The 15,405-nt window shown below is 49.3% G+C and overlaps 1 protein-coding gene across 1 annotated transcript in view; it reads left to right on the top strand.

The window, feature by feature from the left end:
• Positions 1–13,983, top strand: part of Galnt16 (polypeptide N-acetylgalactosaminyltransferase 16) — a 36,410-nt gene extending 22,427 nt beyond the window's left edge. Inside the window, exons 10-15 of the mRNA XM_035445869.1 lie at positions 4,961–5,087; positions 7,024–7,116; positions 7,663–7,746; positions 12,724–12,865; positions 13,459–13,584; positions 13,942–13,983. Coding sequence (XP_035301760.1) covers positions 4,961–5,087; positions 7,024–7,116; positions 7,663–7,746; positions 12,724–12,865; positions 13,459–13,584; positions 13,942–13,983 — 614 coding nt within the window. The remainder of the gene's footprint in view (positions 1–4,960; positions 5,088–7,023; positions 7,117–7,662; positions 7,747–12,723; positions 12,866–13,458; positions 13,585–13,941) is intronic.
• The last annotated feature ends 1,422 nt before the right edge of the window (positions 13,984–15,405 follow it).

Genomic DNA, 15,405 nt, shown 5'->3' with positions numbered 1-15,405 from the left:
ATGGAGGGGGTAGAGAGGTTGTTGTTGGTGGTGGTGGTAGGGGTATCACCCCTCACCAATCTCTATCTCCTGCTGCCTCCTGCTGGCTGAACCTGGTGCCTGGGGCAGGAAGCATTTGGGCACTAGAGCCTCCTAAACAAAGAAACCAGGCAGGGCAGAGAGCTATCCCAGGGTTCTCGGGAGCAAGGGTAGTTCCCTGGTCCTGTGATGGAAGCTCCTCTTATAATCTTCTTTTCCACCTGACCAGAGTTCTGGATGGTGGGTGGGGCTGGTGCTCTCCCAGCCCAGTGACACTAGGACATGGGTAATGGTGCTGCCTTCCTAAGTTCAGTCAGAAAGTGACACATGTGACTGGTGTTTGCAGAAGAGCCCCTGAGGGTTAGGAGGTACTCTCAAGGCCTGTGTGTGATATTGGGAGGTGGGCCTTGTCCTCTCCCACACCCCCACACACCCCCACCTTACCAGAAGAACAGGTGAACAGAGGGGCTAACTAACCAAGTGGAAACAGGCACAGGCTTTTCTCCTCTCAGATGACTCTCAAAGTGGACAGGCATCACTCACAGGAGTAAATTCTGTGAGCTGGGGCACAGTGACCCTTGCATCCTCATGTGTTTGGAGTCCTAGTGACCTGCTTTGTATCCTGGTCCCTGCTTGAAGGCAGCTTTGGCAAAGCGGGTGTGCTGTGAAGCCATGGCAAGCCCAGCAGGCTGGAAAAGGCCCAGCCTTGCTGCATGCAGACATTTCTTTCTCTGTTATTTTTCTGGCTGGGAACTGACAGAGAAACCCTTGAATGATCAAATAGCTCACTTCAAACTCTGCCTAAGGTGAGGGCTCCTGGGCTGGGAAACTTGAAAAGCAGAGCTAGGAGAGGTTCTGGCCAGGGTTCCGTTAGTCAGAAAAAAATCAAAGAAGTGTCTAGGCTGACTGTGGCCCTCAGAGGGTCAGCTGCTAGGCCAGTTTTGAGCCCTGAGACTCCTATCTCTGATGGCTTTGACTTTTTATTTTATTTCTTTGTGGAAAGACAGGAGCCACCCAAACTGAGCCATGTCCCTGTGTCCTCTGAGAGAGGCCAGCAGAGCCAGAAACCTTGGAAGTCACCTTAGGGTTTCTTCCTCTGCTCAAGCTGTATGGACTCCCATGTCCTTTACAGGACACCCAGAGGCCTCCTGCTGGCTCCTGGGTTCTTCCTGAAAACCCATGCATGAACTCCACCCCATCTCCCTCTTCTCAGGCCCTGCCTCACTCAACAGGCCTTTGTCGCCCGCCCGGAACTCACAGGCAGGCCTGTTCCTCTGGGTTTATGCCCTGCTGGAAAATTCTTCCCCCGAGAATTGCAAAACCTCCTTCAGATCTTGGCCTGTTTCAGATCTCCACTCTAGTGCCCCCTTTCAGTTGGAAATTTCTCAAATCAGGGCCTGGAAAGAAAGCTCGGTCATTAATAGACTGACTGGAAGAGGGTTCTAGCTTCTCTGGGGTTGTGCATTGCAGGCTGGGTATCTTTTGCTTTATGTCTGGTATCCACTTATGAGTGAGTGCATACTATATTTGTCTTTCTGGTTCTGGGTTACCTCACTTAGGATGTTTTTTTTCCCTAGTTCTGTCCATTTGCCTGCAAATTTTAGGATGTCATTGTTTCTTACCACTGAGTAGTACTCCATTGTGTAAATGTACCACTTTTTTTTGTTTTGTTTTGTTTTGTTTGTTCTTCGAGACAGGGTTTCTCTGTGTAGCTTTGCAGACCAGGCTGGCCTCGAACTCACAGAGATCTGCCTGCCTCTGCTCCCGAGTGCTGGGACTAAAGGCGTGCGCCACCACTGCCCGGCTTACCACATTTACCTTATCCATTCTTCAGTTGAGGGGCATCTAGGTTGTTTCCAAGATCTGGCTATTGAAATAATGTTGCTATGAACATAGTTGAGCAAATGTCCTTGTGGTGTGAGTATGCCTCCAAATGGAAGCAGAAGCAGAAATCCACAACTGACCAATGGGCCAAGCTCCTAGAGTACAATTGAAGTGAGGGAGGATCGATAATATAAACAAAGGAGTCAAGACCATGATGGGGAAACTCATAGAATCAGCTGACCGGGGCTAGTGAGAGATCACTGACTCAGTTCTGATGGGGAACCTGCATAAGACCGAACTAGAGTCCCTTAACATAGATGATATTGGTATGGCTGGGACAATATCTAACTCTAATGCACAAACTGACATAGTGGAGCCCATTCTATATGGAGAGATACCTTGCCCAGCCTAGACACAGGGGTGTGGGAGTGGAGAGCTGCCTTGGTCCTGCCTCAATGAAATGATGGGACAGACTTAGTGGACTTCCTAGGGGAGGCCTTATCCTCTCTGAGGAGTGGATGGGAGGTGGGGTGGGGAGAGGAACGGGGGGCGGGCGGGAGTGGGAGGAGAGGAGGGAGGGGCAACTGGGATTGGAATGTAAAAAATTAAAAAGAACAATGACTATTGCTGGGAGAGGGGCGGGAGACACACCTTTAATCCCAGCCCTTGGGAGGCAGAGGCAGGTGGATCTCTGTGAGTTGGAGGCCAGTATGGTCTTAGAGTGAGTTCCAGGACAGGCTCCAAAGCCACACAAAAAACAAAAAAGAAAACAAAACAAAAGAGCATTGATCATTCTTTCAGAGGACCCAGGTTCAATTCCCAGCCCCCACATGGCAGCTCACACCTGTCTGTAACTCCAGTCCCAGGGGTTCTAACGCTATCTTTGGGCCCCTTCAAGCATCAGGCATGCATCTGGTACACAGACATTCATGCCAACACAACACCCACACACATACAAAATAAAATAAGAAAAGGGAAATTCTTGAGTAACCCTAATTAAAAGTGTAGTGTGTCCACCCCCACCCCGCTGTCCCCTGACCTGGCTGCAGTTTTCTCCCTTGCACTTATCACACTCCCATATGCTACATGTTCACCATATGTTCTTGTTTACTTGTAGTTTTTGTTTCCCACTTTCATGAATTTTGCCCCCAATACACATGCGGTCGCGCACACACGCCCCCCCCCACACATAAACATGTGAGTGTATACATGCATACATGTAAGAAAATCTAGCATAGTGCACAACACATAAAAGATGCTTCAGTTAACATTTGCCAAATGAATTAAAGAACTTCACTCGAGTGTGGCTTGGGCTAGGGAGTGCTCAAAGTGCTTACCATGCATCTGTGAGGACCAGAGTTCAAATCCCGAAAGCCCACATAAATGCCAAGTGGGTGGAGTGGCCCACATGTAATTTCAGTTCTTGAAAGGTAGAGGTGGGGTCCCTGGAGCAGGCTGGCTAGCCCCAGTAGCTGTATCAGGGAGAACCCCTGCCTTAGTGTATAAGTTAGAGATAGAGGTGGGATCCCTGGAGCAGGCTGGCTAGCCTCCAGTAGCTGTATCAGGGAGAACCCGTGCCTCAGTGCATAAGTTAGAGAGCAATGCAGGAAGATTGCTGACATCAGCCTCTGCCTCCCCCATGCACACGTGCACACACATGCACACACACAGGCACCTATACCACTGTGCCCATATGCATGCCACACACACATAAAGTCAGAGAGAGAACGAAAATAATGTGTGGCTTGCTTGACAGAGTGTGAACTTTATATTGCAATGTTGCCATTTATTAGTCTAGTGACCTTGGAGAGGTTTAAAAAAAAACAAAAAAACAGAGCTGGGATCAATGGTGTTTACTTCTCTCTCAGCACTGGTGAGGGTGAGGCAGAAGGACTACTTGAGTTCAGGAGTTCAAGATCAGCTTGAGCAACATAGATCCCCCCCATCTCAAATAAAATAAGAAAATGTGGTAATCTAACCATTTGTGCTGAAGCAGGAGGATTGCTGAGAGTGTAAAGCCAGCCTGGACCACAGGCTACATGGAGAGTTCCAGATCAGTCCAGGATATACAGCAAGATCTTATCTCAAAACAAACAAACAAACAAACAAAGGAAGAAAGGAAGCATGGAGGGAGGGAGAGAAAGGAGAGGAAGGGGAGGATGCAGGAAAGATAGGTAATAGTCTAACTTCTGGGTTACTGTGAGAATCATACGTTTACATCATGGTATATAGTAGGTGCTCAGTAAATGGATGATGGTTACTGGTACTGTCATTGCCATTGTAGATAATAATAATAATTTATAGCAAGTATGGGCAATATGGGCTGAGTGAGATGAGGTGTCCTCACTAACATAACGAAGTTAGCCATCTGTCCCCAATTCTAAACCTCAACCACCAAGGCCAGCTGCAGATCTCTGGCTGGGAAAGGGGATGGGTGCCTGGCAGTTTATGGGAAGAACTAAGGAAATCCATTACCATGGCTGATATTAGTCCTTGGGAGGGGCCCAAGCTACTGTGCCAGTGAGAGCTCCAGGCCAGTCCAGGGACCACAAGGTAACCCGTCATTAAAACTTTATTGTAAAGGACTTGCACATAAACATCACACATCATTAGCCAGACCCAGCTCGTGTACCTCTCAGTGAACTTCTGTGGTGGTAGAGCAGCCATTCTGAAGCTGTAGAGCTTCACACTGGATCTTAGCTTTCATCCTCTTTTGGTTTTTTTCCAGACAGGGTTTCTCTGTGCAGCCCTGTCTGTCCTGAAACTCACTCTGTAGACCAGGCTGGCCTCGAACTCAAAGAGATCCGCCTGCCTCTGCCTTCCAAGTGCTGGGATTAAAAGTGTGCACCACCACGCCTGGCTTCACCTTCTCTCTCTTTTTAAAATTATTTTATTTTATTTAGAGTGTGTGTGTCATGTGTATGCACATGCATGTATGCGCGCATGATGTGAGCTTGTCCAAGGAGTGCAAGCACCCCATTTTATCTTGCACAAGAGCTCACATCCCAGCATACGCCTCCAGGGAGACACCAAAGAGAAAGAAGCCCATCCCCTTCCCACCTTCCCGCCATCACCTGTGGGGTCCTTCCCCTTCTTCTGACACTGTCATCTCCTGCAGAGCTCTCCTTCAGGGTATGGATGTGCGGTGGCAGCTTGGAGATTGTACCCTGCAGCAGGGTGGGCCATGTCTTCAGGAAGCGGCACCCCTACAACTTCCCTGAGGGCAATGCCCTCACCTATATCAGGTAGGTCCCAATGGGAAACACCCTGGAGGAAGCATGGGATTCCCTCACTCTAGACAACCCCAGCCAGTTACTCACCATTTTCGTGCCTTTGGACTGCCAACCTATATCTCAGGCCTCAGTTTCTCCATTTGCTGCCCTAGGTCTGACATTTTGGGTGTTTCTGAGGGTAAAGGATGAAATTGGAGCATTGCTCTCTCTTATGTCTGTCTTGTCTTGATTCCCTTTGTCCACAAGTCTTGGACAAACGGTCAAATGACCAATATATTGCTGTCCTCACTGAGCATGGTTGTTGGCCATGGTTTCTAATGCTCCCACATAGACTTGACCTGCTACCTGACCATGTTCCCAGCCACAGAGTACACTTGGTCTCGCAGGAGAGAGAACCGTGTCCTGGAAGACTATCCCATGACCCATGGTTCCGATGGAGGATTTGTGGGGGGAGGGACTGTCCTGAGTACACATCCGGTCCTAAGAACATGTTTTCCCCTCATGCTGGTTTGCGTGGGTTGAAGCAATGCTTTCCACTTTTGATTAATGAATGATCTAATGTTTTCTTTGACTTCTCCCACCCCATTTTTTTTTGTTTGTTTGTTTAGTTTGGTTTTGGTTTCTCAGACAGGGTTTCTCTGTATAGACTTAGGCTGTCCTGGAACTCACTCTGTAGACCAGGCTGGCCTTGAACTCACAGAGATCCGCCTGCTTCTGCCTCCTGAGTGCTGGAATTAAAGGTGTGTGCCACCACCACTTGGCATCCCACCCCATTTTTTAAAAGATATATATTTATGTACTTATTTTTAGCTGTATATTAGTGTTTTGCCCAATGTATGTGTGGGTACCATGCTCATTCCTGGTGCTTAAGGAGGCCAGAAGGTACCAGATCCCCTGGAAATAGTGTTACAGATAGTTATGAGCCACCATGTGAGTGCTCAGAACTGAACCCAAGTCCTCTGTAAGAGCAACAAGCCATCTGTCTAGCCCCCTTACATTCCATTTTTATAGCAAAAGTCATGTAAATTTACTGCAGGAACAACACCAACTTCTATATGCAGATGCTATCTACGTATCATGTCTGTGATAATGACTCTCTGTAGTATTGAAGAAGAAAGTGAAAGTCATCTCCACTCATTCTCTCTCTATTTGCCCATTCATCTTTTCAAAAGCAGCTGCTGGTATACCTAGCATGAAAGCCTCTAAATAGAACTACCTGCTTGATCATGTCAGATCTTTATGTAGCTTGTATGTAGAGACCCCCCACCCTCCATAGGTTGTGTTAGTAGGTTGCTGCCATGCACTCCTCTAGCAGCCCGACTCTCTGGCACAGTACCACAGCCATCCTTCTTCCTCAGCATCACTAGCCATGGCATTGTTTTCAAGGCTGCCTCACCCTCCATTATATATAAATATTTTCCCACTGAAGGGCATTTATTTTGCTGCCAATGTTTTTGTTAAGCAGCTATTCTTGTGTGTGTCCCCTTGGCTCACATGACAGGTCTTTCAATAGGACAGATCCCTTTGAGTGGAGAGCCTGTCATGGGTCCTGACAGATCACCCTCCAGAAAGACTGTAGTGATTCATTTCACCCAAGCCACTGTTGTTTTTCCTGTACTGCCAGGATTCTTGTTGCTCTCTGCTGCATGGAGCTCATCTCCTTTTTAAGTGTATGTTGTTAATCGATGAATAGTCAGGTCTGTAATCCCAGCTGCTTCAAAGCCTGCAAGGGGTACAGATTGAGTTCAAGACCAGCCCAGGTAGCTAACTGCAACCATATCTCCATAAAAGTAAAAGAGGCTGCGGTTACAGCAGGGGTGGAGTGCCTGCCTAGCGGACATCATGGATTCAGCCCCCCCTCCCCCCCGCCGCCACATTTAGAAGCTGTAAGAACTTACCTCCGCTCTTCCCCTCTCTGCTAACTTGGTTTTGCTTTCCCTGCTTTTAGGAATACAAAGCGTACTGCAGAGGTATGGATGGATGAATACAAGCAATACTACTATGAGGCCCGGCCCTCTGCCATCGGGAAGGCCTTTGGCAGGTGGGTTCTTCCAAATCCCCCATTGCCTCCCTCCACTCAGTGGAGTCCTAGTTACTTGGAGAGATGGCTGCCTGGGTCCTCGGTGGCCTTTGTGGTTGGTGTAGCTGAGGAAGGTGAGGAAATTGAAGAGCCTGTCCCAGCTGCACCTCAGAAAGTTGTGACTTGCCAAATCCTGAAAGATGTTCACATTAGACCCTGTATCCTAAAGCAGAAGTTGGTGAAATCCTCTGCCCTCTACAAAATAAATAAATAAATAAATAAATAAATAAATAAATAAATAAATAAATAGAGTACAGTTTGTACATGCTAACAGGAGTCCATAGGAGCCAGAGGCTGAGGGCAAAGTATGGCTCCTGCAATCCAGACAGGGATTAAAAAGAGGACACAGGGTAGCAGGGGAGGGGGAGACAGGGGAACTGAGTGTTCATGTCAGATGTTAGTGTTAACTCCCTGAGATATGTGAGAAATAGGGGCTAGTCTCTCTGTGTTCCCTCAGGCCTTCCTCCCCACATCTCAGCCCTCTCCCGGCTTTGTCTCTCCCTTCAGTGTGGCAACACGGATCGAGCAGAGGAAGAAGATGGACTGCAAGTCCTTCCGCTGGTACCTGGAGAATGTCTACCCCGAGCTCACGTGAGTTTCAGGCCCCTTTCCAGGGCTGGGGACCAGTGACCTGTGATGCCCTGAGGCTGCATCCTTCAGCTGCCAAGCATCCGTCTTCCCTCAAAGGCTCTGAGGGAACAGAGGAGGCTTTACCATGAGTTATCAGTCAGGCGTGGGAGGGCTGCATTTTTACCAGACCGGCTCCCGGACTAGAAATGGATGCTGTCTCCCTAGGAGAACAACACTGCATTATGCAGCTGAGGCCTCCAGCTTTCCTCACCTCTGACCCTGTTCTCCCTCTGCTGGAAGCTCATCCCAAGGAGATAAAGTCATCAGGGCACAGAGCTGTTGACCGCAGACCCTGCCAGCCAGTCTGCTGGGGGAAAATGAGATGCAGCTAACTCTTAGGCTGGCTCACTGGCTCACTGATACAGCCATTTAAACAAATATTATGCATCCATTAGTATATAATCACAGAGACAAGCACAGGGAAATGTTTGCTCTAGCAAAGAGGGAGTGAAATGCAAATGGGCTTGTGGCTGTGTGTGCTCTGAAGGGAGCTGAGGTAGGAAAGGGCCATGACTGTGACAAGGTGGGCCTTCTTCCCGATTCTAAATCCTTTTTGGCGTCTTGGTTACACAGTTCATTTCCTTGCCCTCTTCAGACTTTGACTGTTTGTCCCCTCCTTGGGGACACTTTGTCTGAACACTAAACTGATAGCAGCACCCTTCTCTGGCATTCCTCTGGGGCCTATATCAGCATCTCCCATACACCCCTAGCTCGTTAATTTGATGTCACCTCCTGCACTTGCCTAGAAGCTGCCCAAGGCAGAAGCCATCACTGGTTTGTCTGTAGCTCTCCTCCAGCCCCTAGAATAGTGTCTATCACAAAATAGACACTGGGTAAACGTCTTTTAAAAGAAACATTTTTGAGAGAATAAATTCTAGTGAGCAATACTTGGGAGTGTCTGGAGTTGGCCCCTTCCTCTAGAACAGTCTCCTGGGGAGCCTGTTCATTCCCCTGTTGCTTCTTTCTCTCATGATATTGTCATGGCTCCCTGGGACACTCCACCCCTCCCTGCCTACAAGTTCTACAAAGAGGGGGACCTCTGTTCTCCGAGGGCATGTCTACTGCCTGGAAAGTTCCCAGTGTTAGGTCACAGCCAAGTCCTGGAAAATAGCTAGATCCTGAACCCAGATAGTACAACTCAACATTCCAAATACAGCCTGCCCAGTAAGCCCAGGCTGACTCTTGGAAATTTCTAAGAAATTTTGAACAACAGTCCAAGCTATACCAGCTATATATCTTTGGAAGCAAGTCAGCAAGCAGCCAGCCCTCTGGCCCCTAGCTGAGGAGTGTGGAACATTGATTCCCAAGAGTGCAAGTGAACATCCTGAGAATGAGGAGCACGTGCTTATCCATGTGGCCCTTCTGAGACACAGAGGAAGCAAGCAGCAGTGTTTTACACACTGTCAAGTTCCTACGTTTGGATGGCATTTTGGACACTAGGTCAGCATGAGGGGAGGGAGCCTGTGGGGAGGGACACTGGGGAGATGGAAATCGGTCCTTCCTCTCCACACCTCAGCCCTCCACCCCAGAGGAAGAAGTTCTCAACCCCAAACCTGGGTCTATCCCAAGGCAGGGCAGGGTATTAAAATAGTGTGTAATGTTAAATCAGGACAAAATACGCCTCCCCCCATTGATTCCATGGTTCCTTCCTATCTAGCTGGCTCAGCTCCAGGTCTAAGGTTGAGGGGCCAGGGGTGGGTCAGATTGATGTCATTGTCCCTCCACACCAAGGATCCTTAGATCCTTTGCCAGGCCTGCCTGCAATCCTGCCACAGCTCTGCTCTGTGTTCAGGCCTAGCTTCAGCTGGCCTCGGTAGCTGCTAATTCACCACCTTTATTAGAACTGTCCCAAACAGCAGTACAGACTGAATCACACCTTTATACGGGTGCTAGTCACATAGTGGCCACGGTAGACTCATTACAATAACTTCAAGCAGATGGCAGGAAGCATTCCAACCAAAATAGTATGCTGTAACAACTTCCTAGGAGGCGGAGTAAGGCAGTTTGAGCAGTGGCTGCTACTGCTATTTCTAAGAAGGCATTGTAAGATCTAATGGCAGCCCTGCTTAGAGGCGCGTCACTGAGGGAGGCACAGGAGACCACCTGTAGATAGGACAGGTTGGCTTGCTATGCCGGGCAGCTGAGGAAGATGAGGACGACTGCCATCTTGGCCAACTAGAACCGCCGGTGTACATCAGGAACTGCGTCTGCTCTTGACACTGCTGCCCAACACAACTTCCTGCCCAAGCTTCACTGGGCAGCCTCACAGGGCCAGTGCCTGCCACTTCTGACAGCTGGTCAGCTGGCACATGTCCCTAAGCAATGGGGAGTGGGCAGAAGAGCACAGGGGATCAGGACAACCCTGCACCCCTTGATGCATTCCCCTGGAGCACAACTCTCAATCTTCAAAGGCCGTGGAAGGCCGCTTGTGTCTGTGCAGAGAGGGAAACTCTGCAGGAAGGGTGAAACTTTTCCTGGTAGGAGTTGCAAGCTTGGCTCCTTCCAGCAATCAGATAGGCAGCGAAAGCAAGTCAAACGATGGGGTGAACAGCAGGGAGTGAGGTTGCCCCTCCAGACGGGATGAGTGTTGCTGGGGTGTGCCAGCACAGGGGGCCTGGTCTTCCCATTTGTTTCAAGAGATTCTGGATTCAGTTTTTGCTCTATGACCCTGAAGGTTTTAATTTAATTCTCTCTCTGACTCTCTGTGCGCACGCACACACGCATGTTTGTGTGTGTGTGTGTGTGTTTGCAGAAGTGCATGCAGACATGGGTGGGAGTGACATGCCACAGCTGGATGTCTTCCACTGTTGTGCTCCACCTTATCTTTTGAGACAGGCTCTCTCACTGACCTTGGGGTTCACCAGTTGACTAGACTGGCTGGCTGGCATCCTGAGAACTGCCTGTCTCTGCCCACTCCCTGCACTAGAGCCACCTTAAGCCTTTAAAAATATTTTAATTAATTTGGGTGGGGACTTGGATGCGCATATGGACAAGTTGCAGGAGTCAGTTCTTTCCTTCTACCATGCAGGTCCCTAGGACTGAACTCAGGTAGTCAGGCTTAGCAGCAAGTGCCTTTACCTACTGAGCAATCCTGCCAGTCCCCTGATTTTTTTAATTGCTGCCTGATTAAAAGCAGCAGTAACCCCTCTGTGTGGATCAGATGAAATGTGTCTGATGGTCACATTCAGCCCAGGACCTGCAGTTGCAACCTCTGCTCTGGACCTGTACAGAAACTCTGGTTCTGAGGGGGAGTCCAGGGTGTAAGGCGGAGCGAAGGGAGCTTTCCAAGGCTCCCTGAGAACAATAAGTTCTGGGGTCCCATGGGTTCTTGAACAGCCTGGGGAAGACCTGCTTTGGCTGAGATCCTTCAAGGGTTTCCATATCAAGGAGTGGCAGATATGTCCCCTCCCAGGGTCCAGGCTCTCTCTGGACAGAGGTAGTAGGGAGCAGGGAGCATGAGTCCTGGGGTCAGTTTCTGAGCCCTCCTGCTTTCCTGATGCTTTGTGATGGATGCCAGCTGGAGATGGCAGCCTCCCTAGGTTTGATACCCAGGGGTTATCAGTGTGTGTCCACATGTGTACATGTATTTAAGCATTCTCCTGGCAATGAGATGTTTTACTAATGGGGTAGCTTGGGGCTGGAGAGATGACTCAGTGGTTAAGAGCACTGTCTGCTCTTCCAGAGGACCTGGGTTCAATTTGAATCAACCACATGGCAGCTCACAACTGTCTGTAACTCCAGTTCCAGGGGATCTGACACCTTCACACCAATGCATATATATCTCAATGTGATAGCTTGAAGCCTGCCTCAGCAGCAGGGTGAGCATTTCCAGGTTTTTCCACAGTCATTTGTAATGGTGCAGAGTTTCTATCCTATGGATGTTTCTAGCCCATCCCAGCTGTTGGATAACCAGAACATCCGATGATTTCACTATCGGTCATTCTCATACGAAGATCTTTGAACACACCAAGTTTATTTCCATGAGATAAATTTCTTTTCTTTCTTCCTTTCTTTCTTCCTTCCTTTCTTTCTTTCTGTTTTTAAGAAGAGGTTCTTATTTTTAATAATTTATTTTTATTTTATGTGCATTGGTGGTTTGCCTGAATGTATGTCTATGTAAGGATGCCAGATCCCATGGAACTGGAGTTACAGACCGTTGTGAGCTTCCATGTAGGTGCTGGGAATTGAACCCATGTCCTTTGAAAGAGTAGCCAGTGCTCTTAACCACTGAGCCATCTCTCCAGCCCCCACCACCAGGATAAATTTCTTAAACTTAGGTCAAAGACATGCACATTTTAAGGATTTTGACGCTTAATCCCACACTGCTCTCTCAAGGTTTTAGCTAATTTATACTCTCAATATAAGAGTAGGACAAGATCCAGCCTCATGGGTGACAACAACACTGGGCATTGTTTAAAACATACATACACATACTCACACACAAATATATGAGGAACACATAGTGATTGCTCTCTAACACGCATTCTTTAGTTATACTGAGACTGAACACATTTGCATGTTTGGACATTTTCAGTTAGCCACTCCAAAATCATTCTTTCCCTGTTATTTTGGGATTGGGTGTTGTTGTCACCTTTAGATTCCCAGGTATCAGCTTCTGGGCTGAGGAGTCCTGTGAGTCAGGCCTGAGTGTTCTCTCAGGGTCCCCTGTGTCTCAGGCCTGGCCTCTAAGGGAGTCCCTGGCATTCCCATAAGAACCTACTAGAGTCAAGGCTGTTCCTCCTCCTTCTTACAATCCTATTTCCCCCCTCCCAACCCCCTTCAAACTTCCCATCCCTCATCCCTCTGACACCCACCCCTTCCCCTGCAGCCAGGCCTGCTAGTCACAGAGACCTCAGTGACTGTGTGCTGCCTTCTGGAGGAAGGGGTGGCTAAGCTAGCGTGGGCAGAGAAGCAGCCTGACACTGCCTTTCTCCTCAGTGTCCCAGCGAAGGAAGTGCTCCCTGGTGTCATTAAGCAAGGAGTCAACTGCTTAGAATCCCAGGGCCAGAACACAGCTGGTGACCTCCTTCTGGGAATGGGGATCTGCCGGGGGTCTGCTAAGAGCCCTCCCCCAGCCCAGGTAAGAACAGGACAGGAGCCAAGAACATTGGCAGGACTGGGGTTAGGACTTCTCTCTGTTCGTTGTTATTCTGTGTGTGACCTCCATAAACCTCCTCCTTCCCAGGGCTCCTCACACTTTGCTCTGGTGCATGCCCATCCCTTTCCAGCCCTGGGCCCCTCACTTCTTCTTCTAAAGGAAGAAATGCTTCCCAGTTCTATGCTGGAGTACAGCAGCCTGGATGTGTGTGATGGGCTGTGGGTCTCCAGGATGCTGTGCATGTAGCGAATGCTTGAGGGTCCCCATCAGGTTGTGGGGACCCCATCATGGACCTAGCCAGGTCCTATGTCCTTACATTCTTTCTTCTCTCCAGCATCCCTTAGAGCCTCTTTGACTGCACTCTGTCTGGTTCCAGCTGAGGTTCCTCATCTTATTTCATTATGAACATTTTCAAACATGAAGCAAAAAAAAAAAAATTGAAACTGTAAGATGAATACTCTCCTTTAGCTTTTACAGCTATTCATTATAAGTCTGAAAAAGTCCCCAGTTTCTTTGCCTAATCACTTGTCTACCTAAATCTGTCCATTCAGAGCTATCCTTTTCCTGTCTTGTAGGCATGGCTGTTCAGTGACCACCTCATCCAGCAGCAAGGGAAATGCCTGGCTGCCACCTCCACCTTAATGTCCTCCCCTGGGTCCCCAGTAATACTGCAAGTTTGCAACCCTAAAGAAGGCAAGCAGGTAAGTCACCACCGCTAGGCACAGATGGCCAACTGCCCTATGGGACACCGAGTGGGGATGGCAGGCACTGGCTGAGGAGTCCCAACTTGAGGCATGTACTCTCAAATAAGCCCTCTAGAATGAGGGTCCCAGGAGCCTCTGGCATCATCTAGGTCCAGCATATCATTTCACTCATGAGCGGACACTGAAGCTAAGTGTTTAACATTAGTCCTGCCAGTCTGAGGGCAGGAGCAGTTTGTCTTGTTAATGCTGCTTGCCCAGCCTTTGACAACAACTCCAAAGCTCAAATAAGCTCGCTCTGACTCCCAGACTGTGCTGGGTGTTTCACATTGACAGTCATTGCATACCCTCCTCTAGCCGCCTGATAACTCTCCACTAACTGTGTTGTACAGTGAGTGAGCCAAAGCTCCCTAGACACAGGCCATCAGTTCCCAACCCTGGGAAAGCGTGCAACTAGCTAGGATTTAAACCCAGGTCAGTGTGACTCCTAAGATCACAGATGTAAGCCAGAAATTAGTAAGAATTTCTTGACTGCTGCCTCATCGGGCATCTGAGATCCAGATTGCAAGCTCACGTAAGTAGCCTCAGGTGTGTCCTAGGAAAGCAGCTCAGGCTTACTTGTGGAAGCAAAAAGTGATGCTCAGAAAAATGTTGTCACTTGCCTGAGGCAAATAGCAGCTAGTGACAGAGCACTAAACACTAAATTTCTCGAGTCAGTCCCTCCCTTCGCTGCTGCAATCTTCCAGGTTAAAAGGGCTCCCTGCTCCCTAAAGCATGGGCTCAAAGACCCGGGCCACTACAGCCCTTCCCTTGTCCACCCTGCAGGTAACACAGCTTGCTGAAGGTTGTACAAAGGTGGGGCACTGGGGTGGGAGTGGGGGGCTGGCTCTCAGACCGAGCCTTCAGGCTCTCCTCCCACGCCTCTTCTGTATGCCTGGGTCAATTCTCTCTTTAGGGATGAGTGGAAGTTTGCTATTCTGCTCTGAAAAAGCAGTCCAGGTTCCAGCCTTTGTGTGTATGAGAGGTAGGGTGGGAGAGGCAGGGAAGCACGACGCTATAGCCTGCTTCCTGGACTGTCTGGCCTCTTCAGCTGGCTTTCAGCCTACAAGATGCAGCTCAAGCTCTGCCCTCTCCTGCCGTGGGGCTGGTGTAGTCTGCCCTTCAGCTGGAGCCTCCACCCCACCCTGAACCCATGAACGCCTTCTCTATATTAAGGTCAGAGTTTCTTGGTGCCTGCCCTGGTAGCCCCCACTCAAAAACTTCTCTATGAAAGCTCTTTGTGGGTTGTAGAGGTGCTTGCTGCCAATCCCGACAGCCTGTGTTTGATCCTCAGGACCTGTATGTCCACAAGCTACATTCATTGTGTTCCTACAAGCTTTGCTAGCCACCCCCTCACCACCACCACCACCACCACCACCACCACCACCACCACCACCCCTCCAGCGCTCTGGGTGTCTTGCCTCTTACCGCCACGGAGGACAAATGAACAGCTCTCCCACTGTCAGCACATTCTGGATTCTGGGCTTTCCTTCCAGGGCCCAAATTGGCCTTGATTCCAACCAAGGCCAGTTGGGCTGGCTTCACACGTCCTTGAGGCTCCTGAGCTTTTAGACGAGGCACAGTGGAGTCAGCAGGTTCCAGTTCAGCCATCCCCCAGGTTGCAATAATGGGCTTGCTGCACTGCCAGAGGAATCTGCAAATAGGGGCAGGAGGGTGGGTGCCTGAACCTGTGCTGTGTCTGCACAGGCCCCAGATGAAGTGGCTGGGAGAATCGGTGAGGAAGGCTGCCTAGTAGTTCTCCATGTGCAGGAAGAATTCTGC

This window comes from Cricetulus griseus, chromosome 5 (assembly GCF_003668045.3).
Source record: "Cricetulus griseus strain 17A/GY chromosome 5, alternate assembly CriGri-PICRH-1.0, whole genome shotgun sequence".
In the NCBI taxonomy this organism is placed as follows: domain Eukaryota; kingdom Metazoa; phylum Chordata; class Mammalia; order Rodentia; family Cricetidae; genus Cricetulus; species Cricetulus griseus.
The sequence above is the reverse complement of the archived record's forward strand: the minus strand, read 5'-3'. Positions and strand labels throughout refer to the sequence as shown.